Source organism: Tarenaya hassleriana, unplaced genomic scaffold, assembly GCF_000463585.1.
Source record: "Tarenaya hassleriana unplaced genomic scaffold, ASM46358v1 Cleome3, whole genome shotgun sequence".
Classification (NCBI taxonomy): domain Eukaryota; kingdom Viridiplantae; phylum Streptophyta; class Magnoliopsida; order Brassicales; family Cleomaceae; genus Tarenaya; species Tarenaya hassleriana.
This window is the reverse complement of record NW_010966177.1, coordinates 8,887,822-8,910,290: the sequence shown is the minus strand read 5'-3', so window position 1 is coordinate 8,910,290 and position 22,469 is coordinate 8,887,822. Positions and strand designations below refer to the sequence as shown.

At 41.7% G+C, this 22,469-nt stretch overlaps 7 protein-coding genes across 12 annotated transcripts in view; 4 read left to right on the top strand and 3 right to left on the bottom strand.

Moving 5' to 3' along the window:
* Positions 1–67: 67 nt before the first annotated feature.
* Positions 68–5,209, top strand: LOC104820074 (TBC1 domain family member 15-like). 6 transcript variants are annotated; one of them, XM_010550446.2, is made up of 13 exons: positions 68–237; positions 525–653; positions 1,222–1,295; positions 1,881–1,902; positions 1,972–2,075; positions 2,363–2,562; positions 2,716–2,838; positions 2,934–3,022; positions 3,098–3,203; positions 3,679–3,776; positions 4,171–4,416; positions 4,511–4,594; positions 4,923–5,209. In XM_010550446.2, the coding sequence occupies exons 2-13, from the start codon at positions 543–545 to the stop codon at positions 4,935–4,937; spliced, it is 1,272 nt and encodes a 423-aa protein (XP_010548748.1). In that variant the 5' UTR covers positions 68–237; positions 525–542; the 3' UTR covers positions 4,938–5,209. The 6 variants fall into 6 exon arrangements, 5 of the variants coding, with proteins under 5 accessions (XP_010548748.1, XP_010548746.1, XP_010548747.1 ...); XR_772909.2 differs by having other exon boundaries at positions 69–237; positions 1,222–1,289; positions 1,875–1,902; positions 4,530–4,594; XM_010550444.2 differs by having other exon boundaries at positions 69–192; positions 1,222–1,289; positions 1,875–1,902.
* Positions 5,210–5,604: 395 nt separating this feature from the next.
* Positions 5,605–8,799, top strand: LOC104820072 (long-chain-alcohol oxidase FAO4B-like). The gene is made up of 4 exons (XM_010550440.2): positions 5,605–5,909; positions 6,168–6,443; positions 6,540–7,939; positions 8,299–8,799. Exons 1-4 carry the CDS (start codon positions 5,730–5,732, stop codon positions 8,630–8,632), a joined length of 2,190 nt encoding a protein of 729 aa, XP_010548742.1. The 5' UTR covers positions 5,605–5,729; the 3' UTR covers positions 8,633–8,799.
* On the bottom strand, positions 8,792–11,991 carry LOC104820071 (succinate--CoA ligase [ADP-forming] subunit beta, mitochondrial). Its single transcript, XM_010550438.2, has 12 exons — positions 11,803–11,991; positions 11,332–11,442; positions 11,061–11,172; positions 10,869–10,933; positions 10,660–10,737; positions 10,455–10,529; positions 10,183–10,335; positions 9,937–10,071; positions 9,638–9,802; positions 9,370–9,492; positions 9,200–9,271; positions 8,792–9,090 (listed from the first exon to the last, which is right to left on the bottom strand). Exons 1-12 carry the CDS (start codon positions 11,899–11,901, stop codon positions 9,013–9,015), a joined length of 1,266 nt encoding a protein of 421 aa, XP_010548740.1. The 5' UTR covers positions 11,902–11,991; the 3' UTR covers positions 8,792–9,012.
* A 497-nt stretch (positions 11,992–12,488) lies between these two features.
* Positions 12,489–14,602, bottom strand: LOC104820070. The gene is made up of 5 exons (XM_010550437.1): positions 13,843–14,602; positions 13,428–13,512; positions 13,126–13,237; positions 12,926–13,051; positions 12,489–12,806 (listed from the first exon to the last, which is right to left on the bottom strand). Exons 1-4 carry the CDS (start codon positions 14,541–14,543, stop codon positions 12,948–12,950), a joined length of 1,002 nt encoding a protein of 333 aa, XP_010548739.1. The 5' UTR covers positions 14,544–14,602; the 3' UTR covers positions 12,489–12,806; positions 12,926–12,947.
* A 1,737-nt stretch (positions 14,603–16,339) lies between these two features.
* On the top strand, positions 16,340–17,693 carry LOC104820069 (auxin-responsive protein IAA11-like). The gene is made up of 4 exons (XM_010550436.1): positions 16,340–16,726; positions 16,882–17,132; positions 17,222–17,315; positions 17,414–17,693. The coding sequence occupies exons 1-4, from the start codon at positions 16,455–16,457 to the stop codon at positions 17,457–17,459; spliced, it is 663 nt and encodes a 220-aa protein (XP_010548738.1). The 5' UTR covers positions 16,340–16,454; the 3' UTR covers positions 17,460–17,693.
* Positions 17,694–17,931: 238 nt separating this feature from the next.
* LOC104820068 (photosystem II reaction center PSB28 protein, chloroplastic-like) lies at positions 17,932–19,160 on the top strand. The gene is made up of 2 exons (XM_010550435.1): positions 17,932–18,037; positions 18,537–19,160. Exons 1-2 carry the CDS (start codon positions 17,968–17,970, stop codon positions 19,016–19,018), a joined length of 552 nt encoding a protein of 183 aa, XP_010548737.1. The 5' UTR covers positions 17,932–17,967; the 3' UTR covers positions 19,019–19,160.
* A 1,535-nt stretch (positions 19,161–20,695) lies between these two features.
* Positions 20,696–22,469, bottom strand: part of LOC104820067 (NADH dehydrogenase [ubiquinone] 1 alpha subcomplex subunit 9, mitochondrial) — a 3,206-nt gene continuing 1,432 nt past the window's right edge. The window contains exons 7-12 of the mRNA XM_010550433.2: positions 22,262–22,393; positions 21,830–21,945; positions 21,607–21,730; positions 21,462–21,530; positions 21,148–21,268; positions 20,696–21,039 (exon numbers count right to left, since the gene is read on the bottom strand). Coding sequence (XP_010548735.1) covers positions 20,900–21,039; positions 21,148–21,268; positions 21,462–21,530; positions 21,607–21,730; positions 21,830–21,945; positions 22,262–22,393 — 702 coding nt within the window. The 3' untranslated portion in view covers positions 20,696–20,899. The remainder of the gene's footprint in view (positions 21,040–21,147; positions 21,269–21,461; positions 21,531–21,606; positions 21,731–21,829; positions 21,946–22,261; positions 22,394–22,469) is intronic.

The window sequence follows — 22,469 nt, the reverse complement described above, 5'->3', positions numbered from 1 at the left end:
CGATCGTCGCCTGAGTTGCAGTCAACATAAGCGGTACGTTAACGGCATGCCTAACGCGATCGAGCCGTGAATCTGGCGTCTCCCTCGCTCCAATCTCCGCATTGTTGTTTGGTTTAAATTCTCTCCCCCGGAGATCAATCGAACAAGAAAATAAAACGAAAAGGCGATGCTTCAAGGATCAAGCGCCTCAACGTCTGGGTCATTCTTTCGATTCAATTATCTTGTTATGTAGATTTGGTAATGCCCAGATGTCTACATTTTCGAAGAGAATGGGAAGAGCTCAGATCGTATTTCCGTAGCGTGATTCTTTCCATTAATGGAGATTAGTTGAGGAGAATGGAAACAGATTAATAACGAATACTCAGAAATTCAACAAACAGATTTTTTTTTTGCAAACACGTGTGTTTTTGTCCGAGTTGTCGAAGACCCCCCTTATTTTTCTCCCTGATGAGTTTTAGTGGTCGTGATGAATTCATTCCGGGAGTGATTTCTTTTGTAATGATCGATCCTCGTTTCACGAACAGGGAGACGAAGAAGCTTGGATGGTTTGCTGCGGATTTATGTGGAAATCAGGAGGGGAGGATTTGCAAGGTTTCTATCCAATTAGGCCAGAATGCGAAGCAGATGTTCCAAGGACCCGATTTAAGTCCAGGGTTTGTCCTCTTTACCGTTCATGTTCTTCGTTAATGTTTGGTTTCATAGCTTGTGATCCAAAGTATTGGGTTCTAATCGGATTCAGAGTTTCGCTCCATTTACAAGGTTTAGTATTCGATAGACGCTGAGGTTCAAGGTGGTCTTCTTTTTAGCTTTTTATTCCTTCTGTTGATGCTTCTCCACGATTCGAATTGAATTGCTTCATAGATGGAGATTGAAAGTACCGGGTTCTCATCATATTTAGAGTTTTGCTTCTTTTCAAGTTTCGGTATTTGGTGGGCGCTAAGCATGAAGGTGGGTCTATTGTTTAGGAATCGACAGGGTTTGCCTTTTTGCTGTTCATATTCATGATTAATGCTCGGTTCTCGGGTTGAAGACTTGAAGTATCTCATAGTTGGGGAGGTTTAACGTATTGGGTTCTCATCAGATTTTGAATTTTACTGCGGTTTCAAGTGTTAGTGTTGGGTGCGTTCTCAGGTTCAACGGTGATGCTTTTGTTTAGGGATTGACTATAGTTTCTTTTCTTTCGGGGATGACATATATTGATATGGTGCTTGTGCTTAACAGGCAGGCAAAACTCTCAGTGCAAGAAGATGGGCAGCTGCATTTACAGAAGATGGGCATCTGGATATGGAAAGAGTACCGTGAGCAATTGAATTTCAATCTGGAAGATAATTGGTTCCATTAGACTACTTCATTAAGAGACTCAACAAGCATCACATCAGAGTATGATTCGACACCTAATGTGCCCTATCCTGAAGGTAAAAATTCGAAGTCAACTACGAATACTCTTAACCAGATCCACAATTGGTAACATACACATTGGTAACTCGAGCTAGGACAACACATTGTTTCCCTAAGAACAGAGTCTAACAGAAAAAAGCTCACATTCAAGGCGATGATATCCTGAAGGGTTCCCGAAACACATTTACGAAACAACACAAGAGTCACAGAGACGCCATAAAATCACATCCGAATCACATTGGTTACACAACAGCATATCAAAACACGACAAAATGACACAATGGAGAGCAAAACCTCAAATATGAAAGAAGCAAATGAGATTACCCTGTTTTGGTCGACGACGTCGACGATCACGACGAGCCTTCCATAATCCTTGCCGTAGTTGACAAGCGCCACCCTTCCTATCTCCACGTACCTCTTGAACGCCTGCACATACAACCACAACAGTCGAAAAATTCACAACCTCGCCAAAACACAAGAGTGCTGAGACGAATACAGCGCGGGGTAAGTGTACCTTTTTTGCGTGTAACAGACTCCATTTTTTTTATCGATGTTGACTTGTTTCATTGTTAGGGAGTCCATCCCTCGATCAAAGGAGCAGTGTGGGAGTTTTTATTAGGATGCTATGATCCAAACAGCACATTTGAGCAAAGTAACAAGCTGAGGAGCCGCAGGAGGTACTAATGTCTTCTTTACTTCAATGCAATCATCTGAAAATTTCTTCTTCTGAGCTTAAGAAATTTTATGATAGATGATTGGTCCTTACATTTTCTTTCTGAAAAGAATTTATTCAAAGCTCAAGTAGTTTTATAGATGGTTGTTTACTTTGTAACCTTTTGTGCAATTTCCTCACAGCTACCCTGGCTTTATCTCCTTGAGAACTGATTAGTTATCCTGTCATATTGTTCTTTATTTTTTCCTTCGTTTCAATTTATCTCTAACCTCACCGCACTGATCATCTAAGGGAGCAGTACAGCGCATGGAAAGAAGAATGCCGGAAAATGGTTCCTGTCATCGGTAGTGGGAGGCTCGTCTCATTGCCAGTGGTCGCACAAAATGGGCAACCTATAGAGGATTCTTCTGAAGAAAATCAAGGATGGCTTGTGAAAACCGCTATTTCAGACCAGAGAATACTCCAGTGGATGCTTTCATTGCATCAAATCGGTATGCCTACTTGTATAAAGTTTTACTTCTATTTCTGATTGTGCCATCTACATGCTTTTAAGCATTGTTGATGCATGTATCCTCTTTTATATCAGCTCTTTAGGCGCTCTTCTACATTTTTTGTATGACTAGCAAACTGAAAAATTGTTGCAGGTCTGGACGTTGTAAGAACAGATCGGTATCTCTGCTTTTATGAGAGTGACAGTAATCAAGCAAGACTCTGGGATGTTCTTGCCATCTATACGTGGTTGAATCCCGATATTGGTTACGTCCAAGGTAAATCAACTGGTTGCTAATGATTAACCACACCTATGGAGAAAGGAGAAAAGAGACCTCCGCTAAAATGAGTAGTCTACATATCCTAAATGCAGGAATGAACGATATATGTTCTCCGATGATAATCCTTCTTGAGAATGAAGCTGATGCTTTCTGGTGTTTTGAGCGTGCAATGCGAAGACTAGTAAGTTTGGAATAATTGTTGTTCTTGTGTCATCCCCATATTGCTGTTTTCGTGATTTTTTTTATTGAATTTCAGAGAGAGAATTTTAGGGCAACTACAACATCGATGGGTGTCCAGACTCAGCTGGGTGTGCTCTCACAGATCGTTAGTACTGTTAATCCTCGGCTCCATCAACACCTTGGTACACCTTCCATTACCATATGTGGTTTTCATATCTACAAATGGGCCAAGGGCAAAACAGTTAATGAGCTTTGTTGGCATATCTGGTTAATAAGCTTAGTGGCAAAAACTTGTGATATGGCATAGCTTAATGGCTTCATCATCAACATCATCAACGTCACCTTAATCCCAAGTTAAGATATGACATAGTTTTTGTTTTGGTGGTTGTCACCTACTACAAAACCCTCCTCCTTTATCCGGGTTTGAGACCGGCTAAAAACGAGCGAGCTCATGCCTAGGCGGTGATACTACGAAAATGCATTCCTCATTGTAAACTTTATATCATGTTATAAACATAATGAACTACGGAAATGGCAGATTCCGCCTAGATACATTGGTAGAGAAATTATCTGGAATCTCAATTTGTCATAGCCAGGTTTACTCAAATGTTTGTGGGCACATGGAATGCGGTAAAACACGATCCTTTCTCTTGGCAGAGGACCTTGACGGCGGAGAATATCTATTTGCTATACGGATGCTGATGGTACTTTTCAGGAGGGAGTTCTCCTTCATGGATGCGTTGTACCTTTGGGAGGTAACAAGACTGTTGATATCTGTTTTGGTTACTTATGGTGCTACAAGTCATCAGTCTTGATTTTGTGTTTCTGTTGTTCTGAGCTTGCTCTGTCTGTTTGTTGTATTGCCTTTACCAGTGAGAAATGATCTGCATTCTCTTAAATATTTTGGGGTTTACATTATTGCCTTGAGCTGATTTTGTTACCAGTGAGAATTTATCTCTGTTCATCATTTTTAAATTCTTGATTTTTACGAGTTTGCTGTTGTTTGGAGTAAGCCCTGAGGCTGATACGGGTTCTGTTTACTGGCAAGAATTCATCTGCATTGTTTACGTGCTCTTGATGTTGGGGTTTTTTGTTGTTTTGAGTTGATAATAAGACTGTGAGTTGGATTTTTTTTTTCTTTTGTTTCAGATGATGTGGGCCATGGAATACAATCCATTCATGTTTGCATCATACGAAGAACCAGAAAACAGCCATGCGCCTGAACTGAATCCTAAGTTACTGAAACAGTGCGGGAAGTTTGAGAGAAAATCCGTGAAGAGTGGTGGTCAGACTGAGCAACACAAAACGCTCGCCGTTTTTGTGGTCGCTAGTGTTCTGGAGACCAAGAACAAGCGTCTCTTGAACGAAGCAAAAGGCCTAGACGACGTCGTTCAGGTCTCTCTCGTTCTCTCTGAATACCAAAAACTATCAAGATCTCGACTTTTTGAAAAAGAATTTGGCTTTTTTTTCTTTCTCAAATCATTTACAGATATTGGGCGACATAGCAGGTAATCTAGACGCTAAAAAGGCATGTAGGGAAGCATTGAGGATTCATGAGAAATTCCTGAGGAAGGTAGTGACTTCTTTTGAACCATTTCGTTTCCTGGTTGTCTTCAAATAATAGATAGCCCATAGCTCCCGAGCTCTCATTCTTGCTTCTGAACCCTTAACAGACATAAAAGCCAAGCTTTGTGCCATGACTGGCATAGCCCCAGCAACTGGTACCATGTGTACAAGATGTCTGAAACTCAATAGATTTGGAATGTTTTCCGTGTTTTGAATGCAGACTCGGGTGCTTCAGATTTAAAAGGATATAATTTTGTTATCGGATTTCGTAGAGAATCTATCCGAAAAAAAAAAGAAGGAATTTATTTTGAGTAGTGTTGTATGTGGGTTTGCAGGTTAAGAAGCAATAGAGGTTGCTGGACTTTACCAAGCAAATATCGATGACTCGGAGGGGCCGGGTACTCCTGAGAAAACCCGGCATGTATCCATGAGAAATGCTAATTTTTTTGTTCTTTTTTTTGGTATCCTCTCTGTGGTTGGAGGAGATGAGTGTATTATCCTCTTCTTTGGGTTTGAGTTTCTGAGTCTCGCCCTGATTCATTTCACTGTAATGTGATAAAAACAAGTTGAGGCATGTGTGCTGTCTTTGGTTTGCAAGAAGAGACTTCCTGACGTTTTTTTTCCTTGAAAAAAGCATTCATTTCATTGGCGATAAAAAAATTCAAATGATACATAGTAAGATCAATAGCGATAGAAGCATACACACACACACACACATATATATATTCACAAACAATACAGAAGTGCAGACGCCACAAGACCCTAACAGAACCTGTCATGAAGCTCTAAGTAACAGATCGTCTCATACACTTTAACAAAAAAAAAACAGCTCGTCGCATACAAAAAATGAATAATACAGTTACAGTGGGAAGATTACAAAAAAGAAGCTAATCTTTTGTTTTTTAATCCCAAAAACGATTATGTGATGTCAAAAGAGGAAGGGAAAGTTCGCATGTGTCTCTAGCTTTAAAAGAGTTTGACGTGGGGCCCATTAAGGCGGCATTAGATGATGATTTCACAGATTCTTACCAAATCCCTGGCTTTCACAAAATCCAATCATGTTGGAAGTCTTCAAAGTATGGTCCTAACTGAGAGCATATAAAACAAGAACCTCAAAACACAGACTGTTCCAAGTCAAGACCATGGAGGATGGGAGCAGTAGCCGAGGGCATCCTCTGCTCAGGTGGAGGAAAGTAGAGGGAGCTTACAGCCATGGTTTCTCTCTTGCTCAGATCCAATCACTGGCTGCCATCTGTCGCACCCTCCTCCCTCCGCCGCCTTCTCTCGATTCCTTCCACAGTCAGCCATCTCTTCCTGATGAGGTACCTCTTCCTCGCCAGTTTCGAAATTCGATGTGCTCGAGGGAAAAAAATAATAAAAAAAGAAATAAGATAATATGATGGGTGCTGTGTATAGAACAGTGTCGGTGTCAGAAGAGTAGATTCGGTTGTCTTTAGAGTTTCGACTAAAATCATCATCATCATCATCATCAAGTACAAAAAGAAAACCTTTATTTGGGTGTTGGTCTTTAGTCAGTCTTCTAATCCATCACACTGTTGAATGTAAAAAAAAAAAAACAGGTGGGGGAGATGATGGCGAGGCATGGCCGACCAGAAGCAGTTGCGGTTGTGAGGATCGTCTTGAAGATTCTATCTTCCAGATTGGGAAGCTTACTTCTCTGTGGAACTCTCTGCATTGATGCCAAATGGCCCTTTCTCCACACATTCTCCCAGCTCCCTCTGCACACGAGAGAGGCAATCCTCCGGGCATGGTCCAAGCAGAGCGGGGTCTTCGTCCCACTCCGCATCACCTTCCTCCTCGTCAAATTCTTCTGCCTGTTCTACTTCTTTGCCCGGGTATGAACGGAACTCTTCAGTCAAATATCATGTGACCCGAAGGTGGATTTACGCAAAACCCTTTAGACATGATAGGTAGCGATATGGGTTTTGTAGGCTGATGAGAATTCGAAGAATCCTGCGTGGGAATCCATCGGATACAGAGTGGACACAAGAGAGAGAGGTTGGAAGGAGGAAAGACCTCTTGAGAAGGGGATCATAGAGACAGTGGACGAGGACGACATCTCCATAAGGCAATCTCTCCTCGACAAAGGCGTCCACGTTGCTGAAGACAACACCATCAGATGCGACGTGGTGGTCGTTGGTTCAGGCTGCGGTGGCGGTGTGGCCGCTGCCAATCTCGCTATGGCCGGACTTAAAGTGGTAGTTCTCGAGAAAGGTAACTACTTCTCACCTCGTGACTACTCGTCCCTCGAAGGTCCGTCTATGGCCGAGCTTTACGAGAAGAGTGGGCTTATGACAACAGTCGATGGGAAATTCATGGTCTTGGCTGGATCAACCGTCGGAGGTGGCTCCGCGGTTAACTGGTCGGCCTCCATAAGAACTCCGGATCATGTTCTGCAGGAATGGTCCACCGAGCATAAGATCAAGCTTTTCAATAGCCAAGAATATCATTCTGCCATGGATCAAGTTATGACAAGGTTAGGTATCACAGAGAGCTGCGAAAGAGAAGGGTTTCAAAACCAGGTTCTCAGAAAAGGGTGCGAGAGACTCGGGTTGAAAGTAGAGCCAGTTCCAAGAAACTCACCCCGAGATCATTACTGCGGTTCTTGCGGGTACGGATGTAGGACAGGAGACAAGAATGGGACGGACCGGACATGGCTTGTTGACGCCGTGGACAACGGAGCTGTAATCCTGACAGGTATTAAAGCCGAGAAATTTATATTAGAAGACAGCAATGATAACAGCAATGGCAGACACCAGAGAAGGAAGAGATGTGTAGGAGTGATTGCTAGTTCTCTAGGGGGCAAAATCAAGAAGAAACTCTGGCTCGAGGCCCGAGCAACGATTTCAGCAGCTGGGTCGCTGTTGACTCCACCATTGATGCTCTCGAGCAAGTTGGAGAACCCACACATCGGTAGAAACCTCAGGCTGCATCCGGTTCTGATGACGTGGGGGTACTTCCCCGAGGAGGGTTCGGAATTCTCAGGGAAAATGTACGAGGGAGGGATCATCACGTCAGTTCATCATGTGACAGGCACAGAGTCAGGGTCGGGAAGCAGAGCAGTGCTGGAGACTCCTCTGATAGGACCGGCGTCGTATGCGGGGCTGGTGCCTTGGGTTTCAGCAGCGGACTTTAAGGACCGGATGGTGAGATACGGGAGGACAGCTCACGTGTTTGCGCTGGTTAGGGACAACGGTTCGGGTGAGGTTGTGAAGGAAGGGGATGTTAAGTACAGGTTGAGCCAGAAGGATAAGGAGAGTCTAAGGGTGGGGCTGAGACAAGCCTTGAGGATCCTGATCGCTGCGGGCGCTGCTGAAGTTGGGACATATAGGTAAGCTGGTCGAGGGAAAAAGAAACACGCCTTGCATGTTTTATGCCAAACAACACTAAAACTATACGAGAAACTAGAAACTCAATCAAGAGGCTAAACCTTGGAAAGAGAAGCTACTAGATTGGTCTAAGTTCAATTTCAAATTCAGGGTTGCTTCCGAGAAATCACTCGTTATTATCCATTTTCAGGAGAAGTTCAGATGATGATATTCACCGAAACCGTACTAAAAATCTCTCTAATTAGATTTCCCTTAGAATAAGGAAGTGCCAGTCTAGCTTGAGGTCATCTAGAGATAAGGATGATTCTAGGTCGGGGTCTTGGTCTTGCATTCTAAAACAAAACTAACTGGTGTTCTACAGGAGCGATGGACAGAGGATGAAGTGCGAGGGGCTTACAGCAGAAGCAATGGAGGAGTTTCTGGACAGCGTGGATGCGGTTGGGGGAGTGAGGACGAGAGGGGAGCACTGGACGACATACTTCTCCGCACACCAGATGGGGAGCTGCCGTATGGGTGCCTCTGCAGGAGAAGGTGCGGTGGACGAGAACGGTCAGAGCTGGGAGGCCGAGGGCTTATTCGTCTGTGATGGGAGTGTTTTGCCGTCCGCTATTGGGATAAACCCGATGATCACCATCCAGTCCACTGCTTACTGCATTTCGAGAAGGATAGCTATCTCACTGCAAAAGGGAAGATGAGAGATTCCAGTGCAGAATCATCTGATTCTTGAAGGATCTCAAACTTTGTCAACCAGAAACTCTGAATTATGTTGTCAAGTAAAGAATAAGAACATGAAAGGAGCGAAAACCTCCCCTGGTTTCTGATTTGTTATTAAATATCTGCAAAAGAGAGAGAGATTCTGCCAGGGAACTATCCAGTCCCCGAAGAATTTTAAACATTTTAACGAGACTTGAACCGTTCTGTCTATAACATAAATGATTGAGAGAAAATGTTAAAAGGACCACGAAAGAGAAAAAGAGCCCCCTTTGCGCTCTCAGTACGTTATTGAGCAGATCTAATGGATCTGTTAAAGAAGAAGAGAAAATAGAAAGAACTCTTTATAGGTGATCTAACTATACTAGCTGGTTGTTGCTTTAACAGCTTTCTCGGCCGCATCGTCCAGGTCATCGGCCGTAATCAGGGTCATTCCACTTTCCTGTAGAAAGAAGTTTCAATTATCAGGAGTTGCATCTTCAAAGTTTTTTCTACTCCAAGTAGGAATATGTGCTGACATTTCCATGTAAAGTGCGGGCTTGGAATTGTACCTTCAAGATTCTTTTTCCCTGTTCAACATTGGTACCTTCAAGACGGACAACCACGGGCACTTTGAGGGAGACCTGAGAGACACGCGTGGATGAACATATTCTGTTAGGCAACTGTGAGAGAGTGAGTTTTCCTGAAAATGCAGATCTCGGGAAATAAGCGGACCACTCACCTGTTTTGCAGCACTGACGATTCCGCTCGCTATCACGTCACATTTCATAATCCCACCAAATATGTTGACCAAGATTGCTTTCACTTTCTCGTCAGAAGTCAATATCTTAAACGCCTCAACCACCTGATAAACACAAAAAAAAAAAAACAGAATCAGAGATTTTAAAAGCTCTCAACAAGGACGTGGGATGCTTGCTTAATCAAAAGTTCTGCCCTTGTCATCAGTTAAGGAAGCAGAAAATATGGACCCCGAAGCAAAAACAAGTTACCTGATTTTCAGAAGCATTTCCACCGACGTCAAGGAAATTGGCAGGCGTTCCACCATGCAATTTAATGATGTCCATGGTAGCCATGGCTAACCCAGCACCATTCACCATGCAACCGATTTCTCCATCTAACCCAATGTAGTTCAGGTCAGCCTTGGCAGCAGCCACCTAGGAGAAAGACCACATTCGCTCTTCCACCATTATCTTCACTTCATTATGCAATAGTTCCAGGGATTGAAATGAAAGGAAGGCTGACATCTAGCAAGGAATAATAAAAAGACAACAGATATGTGGAATCAGACCTCTCGGGGATCCTCTTGGGTGGGATCACGGAGGGCAAAAATCTCTTTTTGTCGGAAAGCAGCATTATCATCAAAATTCAACTTGGCATCAGCAGCTACCAACTGGTTGCTCGATGTCTCAGCAAGGGGATTGATCTGTTCAATATAATCGGTGATCAAGACAAGATGTCGACCACAAAAGAGAATGTAAACAAATGGTCCAATACATGCATGGAAGTTAAAGAATATTAGGATGATTGGACTTACTTCCAACATTGTGCAGTCACATTTGCAGAAGAGTTCATATAGCTTCTTCACTTGTTCAATAGAATCTTTTCTATCAGCACCTTTCGGTGCCAAACCATCCACAACCTTAGCAGCATCCTCATCAGTAATTCCTTTAAACACGTCGATCGGTACCTGTAGAAAACCAATAAACGAGAGTGAGATATGATCAGTAAATCTACAATTGAACAGCCGGTGAGGAAAAAATATCCAAGCGATATTTCTAGAGGATCAAAGAATCAAGTAGTCACAACCTTAACAATCATATCAGGAAACTTCTCGGCAAGGTCTTCAATGCTGGTACCTCCTTTTCTGCAGGAAATTATAAGCTGTGACAAACAGGGAATTAGTTTAGTAACTGCTGACAGGTGTCTGAGACAGATCATGGCAAGAGAGAAGAGAACATAAAAATAAAAAAACTGGGAAAAGCGATAATGGTTTATTGTTTGTCAAACATACAGGACCAGCAGTTTTACGATCCAGAATTATGGAAAAGTACATCTCGTTGGTGAGTGACAATTTCTCGCACAAGTAAACCTGGTCAAGGATACAGATAGAAAGATGTTAATTCATGATCAAAATCCCATCCAAGAAGAGAAGCAATCACTAAGGCGGACACACAAAATAAGAATTTTGATTATGTGCTGCATGAGTAACTGATAACAGACCTTGCTGACTACTCTGCCTTGAGGGCCAGTTTGTTTGGTAACTAGTATCTGTCCAAGCATCTTTCCTGAAAAAGCAAAAGAAACAAATTAGTAAAGAAAAAACGAAACAAATTGGAGAACCAACCACAAAGTGCCATAAACAGGTCACCTGCAGCAAAATTAATTGAAAACTCTTTAGGTTCACATGCATACCGGCAATATCTTCAACTTGATCACGCTTGACAATGTGGACTCCACCCTGAAGGCCACTCTTAAATGTTCCTAGACCCCGTCCACCAGCCAAAATTTGGCTCTTAACGACCAACTGTATCATGAAAGGCCGCTATTAGGCAACCAGTATCGATGAATCAACCAAAAAAGAGGAAAATGCAATCGAGAAGGAGATGCCAAAAGAATAAAACAGGCATTACAATTCGAAAGCCCCAGCCAGAATTTGTTCCTCTAGGGGTTGTGTAAGTAGTACCTCATTTTCGTTGGGGAAAACTTCCTGAATAGTCTTTTTCACATCTTCCACTGATGAAACAGCGACTCCCTTTGGCACATTAACTCCGTATTTCCCCATCAATTCAGCCCCCTGGTATTCATCCAAAGAGATCCACAAACATAAAGAAAAGGAAGAACTGGACGACTCCATTTGCTACCAGAAAACCAGCTCTTCCTCTAGTTCGCTGAACATTGAAAACGAAAATCTATGATACATACTCCATTATTTGATTCAATACAGAATCTAAGACAGGCTCAACACACCGCGATCCTAGCTTCGCTTCCATAATTTCCCATCATATACCAGTCTTAGGATCAAAACAAAACAAATACACCAAAGACACTGATCACACACAAAATTCGAATACTTCAAGATCATTTGGTTCCGAAAAGAGAATCTACGGGGGCGTCCACAAATCAGAATGTTGGAAATCGGAATCGAGAGGAGAACCTGATACTCGTGGATGTTGAGACGGCGGAGCTGTTGCTGCTGCCATTTTCCGGAAACGGAAAGAGATCTCGACACGAGCTTGTTCACCAATCCCCTCATCTTTCTAATTCTTCTTCCCGAAACCAGCGAATGAATCGAGCGTCCAACCGAAGAAGAGATGACTATTCGTAGCGCTGATCGCGTCTGACGAAGAAAATCGGCCCTGAGTTTTCATACCTTTTCTATTTCCAATTTAACCCCTTAAGTTGGACTTATTTATGTATTGTGCCCATATAATTATTGTCCGAATCAATTTCAACCCTTATTCTCTGCCTGGTAAACAGGATGGTTATTTGAATTTCCATTTGGGTTTTATTTCTATTCATTTCTGTTTAAATTCGATTTTAAAAAATAATACTCGTTTCGTTTTTATATCAGATTTAATGGATTGTCAAGGAACGATTATAAATTTATTATGGCATTCTTTTGAGAAGATATAATTTATATTTATTTTTACATATACTTTTTAGCAGAGGATATAATTCGATAATCAGTAAAAGATAAAGAGTATTTTAAAAATCTAATATACACAGGGTTGACTTTCAATTCTTGTGAAAAATGAAATTAACAACTATAGAAAATACGTAACCTTTCTTTTGAGTAAACCTCTTTGGAGTTATATATATTTTCAGTCATTTCCTAAAAACAATACACAATTTCGATGTCCATATATTATTAAATATATATTATATTAATTCCCATGAGACTGGGCCAGCGTCATGGGCTCTTTCGGCACTACGCCACTCGGAGCATGGGCCCAGTAAAACTACACACATTTCTGATCTCCAACAGAGAAACGCTTAAGCGTTCTACTCCCTACCCGTCTCCCCGTCTATTCTCACACGCATTGACGTTCTCTAATACAACAAACGTTTGGCCATGGATGGAGCACACTTAACTTAAAAAGAGAACAACATAAACAGGAGATTGAAACATCAGTATCCACACGGTTCAAGCGGATGTTCCTGCAAGAAGATTCCCAAAGCGAAATTAGAGATATCAGCATGAAGAATGATAGGATTTCGGAACAAACTAAAAAAGAAACCCGCTTTCTTGCATTTGATTCTTGTGCGTAGTATAGTACCTCATCCGATGATGCAGTGCAACTACTGAAAGGGATACACATTAGCCTTGTCGATCCATGAAGGTCGCTTGGCGTTGTAATAGAAATGTGCGATCATACGGACCAATTCATCTGCAGTGCGAAATTCTGCAGAAACTTCGAAATTAAAGCAAGCCCTTGTTCAAAGAAACGCGAAAAGGGAAACAGACGTCTCTTATTACCTTTCTCCCTGTACAGAATCCGGCTTCCCCGCAAGAACAGAATTTGTGGGCACTCTTTAGCTTTAAGAGCGTATGCCAAATCTGTCTCGATGTTTAGGTCAATTTTAACTGCCTGTTTCAGAAAACACGTCGACTCTTAGAGTGAGCAGCTAAATGCAGAGATTCCGAAGTACCACGGAGGGTGTCAAACAACATGTAAATGGAGCAAGAAAAGAGATCGAGTTCTTCAGGCGATGACGTCAAGTTTCAAAAAGGCCAAATTACAGTAGATGGCAAACTGGATGAAGCTTTTGAATTATTACCCGAGGGGGCAATCGATCTTTAGCATCCCAATATACTTTGATCGCTTTCTCCAGCTCCTTCAATGTCTTCCAGTTATCACTGGCCCTGTTACATCAACAAAGCTTCAACATTAGCACATTTAAGTACTTTTCCTCTGCCATACCATCGTCTGAAACTGGAAGTGGTAACCATCTTCTTGGAAAATGCTCTGAATCTCACTAGTTTACTAACCACGATCTGTTCAGATGAAGAAACTCTGTAGTTCTGATGCTCTTTAGACGCATACAGATAAGGTGGCAGAATTTCTCGAGGAAGAGGAAGAAAGAAACATGTTTGATCTCTACCCGGCACAGGAAAAGTCCATTGTGGTGACACTTCCGATATGCATACAAGCTGTTTGTAAAAATTCATCAATGAAAAAGTGAAAGCTTGTACCTGTTGTATCGCTCGAATACGAGGACGACGAGGGGGCTAGGATGGAATGCGAAGCTTTCCCATTCCAGACAGTTGATCTCTTGAACCCAGTAATCGTCCATCTCCCCTTCCCAATCGATCTCAGTCCCGTCTTCTCCGACAACGTTTTTGATCGGATGCGTGTCGAAGTACTCCGATGCTCTGATTCCCCACCCTACGTCCGTGTCTAGCGGCCAATCTGGATCCTCCTCCTCCACCACCATTTTTTTTACTTCTTCGTTATCATCATCATCACCAACGTCTGCATCGTCACTTCGCGGGCTTCTCTCCTTGATGAAATTAGCTATCTCCTTGTTCTCGAAAACCTCTGGGTTTTGCTCCCGTATTGCGGTGAACGTACGCTCGAGGGAGGTTCTCACAAAATCCTCGACGGCATCCGCCTCGCTCCGCCGCCCGCGCCTCGGTTTCGGCGGAATCGTTGCCGTAAACTTCTCGTCACTGGCTTCGGCACTCCGTCTGACTTCCTTTTTCCGCCGTCGGGCACGGGATCCAGAAATGGGAATGCGATTGGATTCAGGGTCCGGCACAGCATCAGCCGGAGCAGCCGAGCAGACCGGAGGGATCGATGGAGAGGTGCGAGGCAGACGGGGATTCAACGCCGGAGCGGAGAAGAGCATGGGCGGTTTTGGCGCGAAGCAAGCCATCGCCGGGAAAATCATCATCTCATACGGAACTTTTAGACAGCAAGTGAAGAAATGAGATGCTGTTGAAGCCCAGAATCAGATATTACAATGTCAATATGGTTGGGGTTGTGGAGTGGTCGTGACAAGATTACATGAAACGACGCCGTATCATTTCCTCCTGACCCCACATGGCGGATAAATCACACAGATATACCGGACATGTCCCACCAATTTATCTAATACACCCAAAAAAAAATATATAAGAGATTAAATTCACTTCGAAAAGACTATATTATCCTTAATGAAACCGCATAATTATAATTACAACATCGCAATTGATTCTAAATACAGTTATAATTGATTCTAAATGAATTACTTATAAGATCTTTAGTTATTATACGATAATAAATATTTTTTTTATTCGTATACTAGTTATAGTCGTAATAAAATCGTAAAAAATATGAAAGAAATGTTATTTCGAACTTTTTGAACGAAAAAGTGGTATAAAATTAAAAAAAAATTTACTTTTTTTTTTGGTGTATCAGAGAAATTGGTGCGACGTTTTTGGTATATTTGAGTGATTTTTCTCCACATGGCAGATTAACCCCGAATTTCTCATTTTAGTTCTTTGGTACGGTACGGTACGATAGAGATGGAGGGTACCGGAGCTGACACGTGTCCAAAGGATCTGATTCTGCCGGCTATGAGACATCATTTTGGTCGCTAGAGTACGTCGTGCGAGAGTGGTTATTAATCGAATAACCAAATCGAATTGAACTGAATAAGATATAAACGTATCCGGATTGAGCCTGACATCAAAACTGAATGGTTATGATTTCTTTAAATCCGAAAAAATCTAAATCGAACTGAATAAAAAAATAATTAAAAAAATCGATAATTTCTTTTAAAAACTAATTTTTTTACTGAAATCGAACCGAAGTTTATATAAAAACCAATGGTTATAGTTTTTCTATAACTGAATATAACAAAATCGAATACTAACCGAAATCCGAAATGGTCAATCTTGGTACGAGATGATCCTAAACCCAATCACGTTGTTTATTTCCATCGCTTCAATGGGAAAGAAGCAACGGTCGGTTCTTATTCGGACCCCAAACAAAGATAAAAGGGATGCTTGGCTATTTAGATCGATTCTGCTTTCTAATATCGGTTTGGATTGGATTTCTTACACATTCAATTAAAAATTAAAGTAGATGATATATCCAAGAAGGTTTAGTCGGGTTCACGTTCAGCGACGTGGGACCCATGAGGTCCAAGCTGACATGTGAGCCCCCACTTCTCATTTCTTTTTGATTCTGCAGTTGAATCCTTCGCTGTCCATTTATGATTTCGTTATTTATTACTCTCACGGTCTCGACAGTTCCCCCCTCATTTTATCCTCATTTTCTAAAAAAAAATATATAATTAACAAAAAAATGATTTTGACACTCAGAAACCCAATGCAAATCGGATTTCTATGGAATATATTTTTCTTCTGATCATCGTTGGATCCAATTAATGATTACTGTCCCAACAAAATATAGTTTGTGTCTTTATTATCTACATACTTGGTAAACGAGTTTATATAAATTTTTTTCTAAGTTCTTTCACCCATTTCAAAGATTAAGAATAGATGGGTAATCTTTAAAATTGTTATAACATTTACAAACATATATACATATAACTATATATATTCCTCAATATAAAAATGGGTCGTATTAATAATTACCCAAAGAAGACTTTTATTTTTCAATGGTGCTAAGCACCCTACAAAAGACCAAGGGGACAAATTGTGGGGAAAAGGGGACAAATCCCACCCGTCGTGTCTCGTTGTTCTTCCTCTGTTTCCCCTCTCACTGTTCGGCTACTTATAGTCGAAAACCTTGCTTCAAATTCAACCCACATCCCCCTTTCCCTTGCAAAGGATCGGATCCTCTCTGAGATTTCCGAATGGAAGGCGCTTCCGCCAGTGGGTCGGCGTCGACTCTGTCGGACGATGGCGATCTCGTGGTCTCCTTCGAGGATTCGTCTTGTCCGGCAGAGACCAATATCCAGCTCGGTCTCTCGTTGAGCCTCGGCCTGAAGGGTCAAGGAGTTTCTGGAGTTTCGTGCGCTGAGGACTGCTCTTCTGCTTCTGCTTCTCCTTCGTATTCTTCCTCGAGCAGAGCTTGTGCGGCGGCTGGGGTCAAGAGGACAGCTGATCCCATGGCCGTGGCTAATGGGTAGTGATTCATTTCTCTAAAAGATTAAAGCTTTTCTCCAGTGTTCTGGAAATTTCGTGTTTGATGCTTGAGAGTTGATGAGTATCCGTAGAATTCTGTGTCTGATTCTGAGCTGATGAGTACCCTCTTGATACCTTGAAAATGCGAAATGACAGGCAAGCTGTGGGATGGCCACCAGTTAGAACTCACAGGATGAGCAGTATGGCCACGGCATTAGCCGGTGGAGAGCTGAATCCAGAGAGCCGCAAAGACATAAGCAAGAAGGGTACAAGGGATGTGAAGATGGGAAGCTCAATGTTTGTGAAGGTGACTATGGATGGCACTCCCATCGGAAGAAAAATCGATCTGAACGCTCATAGATCCTACCGGTCATTGTCCAAGACTCTGCAGGAAATGTTCTCAGCAGGTCTCTCTTTTCTTGGCCTCCATCCGTCATCTGACCTTGATTCGTTGTCCGAGAATGAATTCACTTGTGCTTGGTTTTCGTCCAATCAGGATCGAGCACACCACGAGACGGTTCTTCTGAATTCGTGCTAACGTACAAGGACAAGGAGGGAGACTGGATGCTTGTAGGCGATGTCCCTTGGGGGTATGCATGCATGTGTTTCCTTGTTCTTGATTATCTCAAAGTTGAATTCTAAATCATTATATATCCTTTTTTTTTTAACATTCGGACACTGTGTCCAGGATGTTCCTTGGGTCGGTGAGAAGGCTACGAATAATGAGAACATGATAGGCATCTCAAAGGACCCATCTGCGAAAGAAGACACAGTGAAGCGTTTTTGCTTGTAGACGAAAACACGTGAAGCGTTTTTTTCCCCCTATGGAGCGAGTGTACACACTACTGTTACTGTACATCATCACCCTTGGTATTGGACAAGTGTAAAAGAACCCGAGTTTTGCTTGTAAAATATTATGTGTACATATATATATACACGTATATATATTATTTGTGTGTATATGGAATGACAACGGTCTACGAGACACGTGTTGCAATATAGAACCCTCCAGCTCTACGGGAGACCTTTCCAGGCCTAATGAGATTTTCTAGTAATGGGCCATTAATGGGCATATAAAGTTTGGGCCTTAAAAAGCCCATATTGTGAGAGAGAGACGACCTGATGACAGAAATGAAGGAACGGTTGAGGAGGTGACACGTCACGATCTCCCGCCACCCAGTGTTCTTCTACTTCCCCGATGCTCGTCTCTCTTTCTTGTCTTTATTTCGCTCAGACACGACCATGGCTTCTGTTCGGTCGCTTGGTTCTCTGCTTCCTGTCTCGCGTTGTCCGCCACAGGTTCCACGCTCAGGTTCTCACTCTGATTCCCTCCCTTTCTGCTCGCCCTAATTTTCGTAGAATCTCTGCTTTTTTTTTGCTCCAATTGCATGTACGTTGATTCGATTTGGTAAGGGGAAAACGCCAAATCCTGTGTTCAGTGATGGTGATTGATTCCTTGACTATGCCGAAACCTCAAACCCTCCCTGCATGAACCACATGTCACAGATATCAAGATTTCTCCGGTTGAAACCGGTTAAGATCTTGAGTTCCGTTCGTAATCTGTAAGCATTGCATTGGATGATAAGATTGCGAGAGAATGTGGAGAGAGGAACTGATAATTATGTGTTTGTTGAATGTATTCTGAATCCACAATTTCAATGGTTTCATCCTAAGTCTGATCTGGAATGAGCAATTGGGGTTTGAAATTGAAATGGTTCTCTCAGTTGCTAGAAATAACATAATCTCTTACCAAAACCAGTGATCGCGATCCGACAAAGCCCACAATTTCATCTGTGTTTTTTCTTGGGCAGGCATTGTCATGTCTTCAAGTCTAGGTAATCATCCGATCACACCATCGTTCTTCGCGGGTCAGTCGGTGTGCCTTCCCCGAGTCGGGCCATCATCGAGGGTGATTTCTTGTCGGCCAAAGCTTGGACACATCACAATGATGGCGAAACCGGCGTTGCAGTTCATCCAAGGGACAGACGAGCTGACGATTCCGGACGTGAGGCTGACGAGGTCAAGGGACGGGAGCAACGGAGTGGCAACGTTCACGTTCGAGCAGCCGTCGGTGTTTGACTCGTCGAGTGAGGTAGGGGAGATAACGGGACTGTACATGATCGACGAGGAAGGGGTTATACAGTCTACGGACGTGAACGCAAAGTTTGTGAACGGGAAACCGGAGGGGATAGTGGCCAAACACATTATGAGGACTCCCAAGGATTGGGACAGGTTCATGAGGTTCATGGAACGTTACTCCAACCAGAACGGCTTGCAGTTCGTCAAGAAGTGACTCCGTTTTTTTTTTGTGAATCCGTAATTGCTCACATGGTTCCTGTTTTGATGGACAGAAAAATGCTTTGGCCACATCGGAATCGATAATATGAGAATGCTTTTGTTCATAATAACAGACGCAGGTAAGAGTAAACAAATTATTATTACTTTATAAAAAATGGGCTTACATCTTCATTCTCTCAATGGAACTCCTTTTTGTTATTTTTAACGCACGGAGTATTCCCAATGGAAATTCTTTTTCTTTTCAATTTCAAATATAATAGTAGAAAAATTTGACTCCTGTAAATTGTAAAAGTAATAATATTCACAAGCTGGTTTCTGTTTAATAACAAGAATTGTCTATGGATAACTTTGTGAATATTAAATTAAATAGAAAAACAGGGGACTGTTCCCCACGCGCTTTCATTCTCAGAAATCTAGGTTCCGCAAAATCTTACCGATTTCCCTGGACACCTTTCCAAAATGGACGCGTGAGAGTTACTCGCATTTTGTGCGCGTGGAACTGTTTTACTCTCACGCTCCTCTCTTTTCTTCCGTTTTTTTTTTATAGGGCAAGGGCTTGTTCTTTTCTTCCGTTTTTTTTTATACGGCAAGGGCTTGTTGGGCTATTTTGAACTTTAGACTTTGAATTGAGATGTGTTTTATTTTTGGATTTTGGATTTTGGTTTTTGAATTATATAACATTTTGAAAACTAGAAAACATAGCTTTTGGTTTTTTATTGATTTTTCCAAAATGGCTTTCTAAGTTTTTAAGAAAAATAATTTTGTGAAAACTTGAATGATAACAGATACATGTATTATGATTTTTCTGTACGTTAATGTTCTTCCGATGACAAGAATAGCATGAAACTCAACAACTACTACAACCATGCATTCCAAAAAGGTCTTCCTTTGCTTACCTTAATGCTAATTCTTTTTTTGGATCCATTATAATAAATAATAATGATGATCTCACATTTCATTCCATTTCATTCCTTTTTTTCACAGGTGGACTAAAAAAAAGATGATGTAAGGGTATGTATGTATGTATAACAATACATGTATGTATGTTGTACAATGCACTCACTCGATATATATCTCCATTGAAGTGTTGTGGACAAGTGGAATCATAGCTTCTTTCTTCTAGCCTAAGTATGTATACTTTGTGTTTTGGATATGATTGTTCATATTCTTGTTTTCTTTTTTGTACACTATTTATAAAGCTAAAGCTAAAATATTATTTTTTTTAATTTAGTATATTTGAAAAAAATCCTCATCTCTGTGTTTTATCAAAAGAGAAAACACCTTGACAATATATATATATATATATATATATATAACAGAGTATAATTGGGGATGATCATTGATGATGAAGCATCATCATCAACCTCGACCAAGAAGAGAAGACAGAGGCAGAACCATAACTAGTAACGAGAATTAAAGAAAGAGAGACACCAAACCCGACAATAACCCAATCTTAAATATAAGCTGATGCCGCCGCTGGAATCAGACGCAAAACTCGTCCTCCATCGTGGGCTGAGCTTGTCGTGGATTCTTCACTCAAGCAAACCCATATCACTCATAAAGTCAAATAGATATTTTGAAAACTCGTTTTCAGAGGAACCAAGTATATCAAGTTTGAGTCAAACCAGGAACTGTAATTTCACACCTAAGGCCAAAAATCGCCCGTCAAGAAAGACAATACAATGTATTCCTGACTTGAATTTTATTCAAGTAAGAAAAATCTAGATGATTATAATTCTTCAAGGCCGAAACAACAAAAGGGAGAGGAGCATAACGCAATCACTGTTTTCAGGGTCCTTTTTTTTATTGACACAAGGGAATGGAACATACCCGTTTTTAGTTTTCCAGTTTCATTGTACCCTTCAGCACCAAAATTCTACGGGTCGAAGTCTGTCGGAACCTTTTCACTGACAGTAGAACCGAATTGGGGACCGCCTTTGCGATACTGGATAAGATACTCAACCGGGTAGCCCTTCAACTTATGCGGGACAATGCCCAGATCCTGAAACGTCAAGGCTGAACAATCCCAGGAATAGTGTGAGATTTACCCCTCTGGGAAAGGAACTCAGCTACACTTATCTATTAAACAAAGGTTAATATTTGATTCAAAGAATATGCACTGACCGTTATCAGACACCAGCGTATCTGTTGTAAGGGCATTTATTTGATCTAAATTGAATATTTGGGGAGTGGGTAATGGGAAAGGGACTTTGTTGAGCATCACCTCCCTAGGACTTGCCAGTGCCTGGGAACATTTCACAACTTCAGTGGATTTCCAAACAATGTATGGAAAAGCAAGAATCCAACGATTTAGGACACACTGGAGAAGAGATCGAAAACTGTTTCTAAAAACAGATTCCTCTCATTTTTTTTTTCTTCAAAAGGAACTTCCTCTCACATAAGAAACATAAATGAGAAGAAAAAAAATAGATCTTTACCTTAGCAATGGGAAATGGAACCTTCACATACCTAGGCCATTCACGGATCATATCATACATGAGCTCTGCCTGCGAGCAACACCTGAATATCAGATTCATTGAGCTACTACAGTGACAAAACGAGAAGAACAGATCTAGGAATTACCAATTCATGAATTGTAAAAACCTCTGGACCACCCAGTTCATATGTTTTACCCATGCTAATGCCATCATCCTTCAGAGCTTGAATGACTGCACCGGCTACATCAACAACATATACGGGCTGGATTCTGCAACAAGGGCATTGTCAGGGGAAGAACTGGATCAAATTACCCAAGTACGTTGGTAAGAACCAGTGGGAAAACTTGCATACAGGGTTTAACACGTACTTGGTCGTTCCATCGCCTATGAGCGGGAGGAAGCTATACTTTTTAACAAACTGTGCCCACGGGTTCAAAATCCTGTCCTCTGTACCAATCATCGTTGCAGGTCTCATAATTGTGGCCTAGGAAACAAGATATATTACGAACCGGCTTAGAGGCAGTTAGCTGACGAGGAAAAGATCATAAAACCAGTCCCGGATACATTGTCGCTCAGAAGTTAATAAATGTCAATTATGATTATTCAGCTAAACATAAGAAAATGTCAAAAGGTATTCTCCATAAAAGAAAGGAAAGATAATGAAAAATGGGATCAAATATCAAACAGATAGTTGCAGAGAAGAGTGGGCTTTCTGAGCTCAATGGTCTAGCGAACAACTACAGTAATGGCAACAAAATGCATGACGTGTTTAGTAGTTATTTAAAAAGAAAGGGTTTTACCTCAGGAAGCACTTTCAAGATAGCTTCCTCACCAGCAGCCTTTGTCCTCCGCATTTTTGAAGGAGACGATGCTGAAGCTCCTAGGCAAGAAACTTGAATAAATCTCATAATCCCACCATGTTCTTTAGCCAACTGAAACAATAAAAAGAATTCAACAAAATCAGAAAGCCAAACGTGATTAGACAGATGAAAAGGATCCAAGCATTGG

Excerpts from the sequence above, each read along its gene's own strand:
- LOC104820072 (XM_010550440.2), top strand. The coding sequence starts at position 5,730 with ATGGAGGATGGGAGCAGTAGCCGAGGGCATCCTCTGCTCAGGTGGAGG. Across the intron at positions 6,444-6,539 it reads TGTTCTACTTCTTTGCCCGG|GCTGATGAGAATTCGAAGAA; the intron begins GTATGAACGGAA and ends TGGGTTTTGTAG. Across the intron at positions 7,940-8,298 it reads GCTGAAGTTGGGACATATAG|GAGCGATGGACAGAGGATGA; the intron begins GTAAGCTGGTCG and ends GGTGTTCTACAG.
- LOC104820068 (XM_010550435.1), top strand. The coding sequence starts at position 17,968 with ATGGCTTCTGTTCGGTCGCTTGGTTCTCTGCTTCCTGTCTCGCGTTGT. Across the intron at positions 18,038-18,536 it reads GCCACAGGTTCCACGCTCAG|GCATTGTCATGTCTTCAAGT; the intron begins GTTCTCACTCTG and ends TTTCTTGGGCAG.
- LOC104820074 (XM_010550446.2), top strand. The coding sequence starts at position 543 with ATGGTTTGCTGCGGATTTATGTGGAAATCAGGAGGGGAGGATTTGCAA. Across the intron at positions 1,903-1,971 it reads TGAGACGAATACAGCGCGGG|GGAGTCCATCCCTCGATCAA; the intron begins GTAAGTGTACCT and ends TTTCATTGTTAG. Across the intron at positions 3,204-3,678 it reads TCGGCTCCATCAACACCTTG|AGGACCTTGACGGCGGAGAA; the intron begins GTACACCTTCCA and ends TTCTCTTGGCAG.
- LOC104820071 (XM_010550438.2), bottom strand. The coding sequence starts at position 11,901 with ATGAGGGGATTGGTGAACAAGCTCGTGTCGAGATCTCTTTCCGTTTCC. Across the intron at positions 9,272-9,369 it reads TCGTCAGTGCTGCAAAACAG|GTCTCCCTCAAAGTGCCCGT; the intron begins GTGAGTGGTCCG and ends CGTGTCTCTCAG. Across the intron at positions 9,091-9,199 it reads AGGGAAAAAGAATCTTGAAG|GAAAGTGGAATGACCCTGAT; the intron begins GTACAATTCCAA and ends TTCTTTCTACAG.
- LOC104820069 (XM_010550436.1), top strand. The coding sequence starts at position 16,455 with ATGGAAGGCGCTTCCGCCAGTGGGTCGGCGTCGACTCTGTCGGACGAT. Across the intron at positions 16,727-16,881 it reads CCCATGGCCGTGGCTAATGG|GCAAGCTGTGGGATGGCCAC; the intron begins GTAGTGATTCAT and ends GCGAAATGACAG. Across the intron at positions 17,316-17,413 it reads GTAGGCGATGTCCCTTGGGG|GATGTTCCTTGGGTCGGTGA; the intron begins GTATGCATGCAT and ends CACTGTGTCCAG.
- LOC104820070 (XM_010550437.1), bottom strand. The coding sequence starts at position 14,543 with ATGATGATTTTCCCGGCGATGGCTTGCTTCGCGCCAAAACCGCCCATG. Across the intron at positions 13,513-13,842 it reads GTATTCGAGCGATACAACAG|GGCCAGTGATAACTGGAAGA; the intron begins GTACAAGCTTTC and ends TTGATGTAACAG. Across the intron at positions 13,238-13,427 it reads AAGATCGATTGCCCCCTCGG|GCAGTTAAAATTGACCTAAA; the intron begins GTAATAATTCAA and ends TTTCTGAAACAG.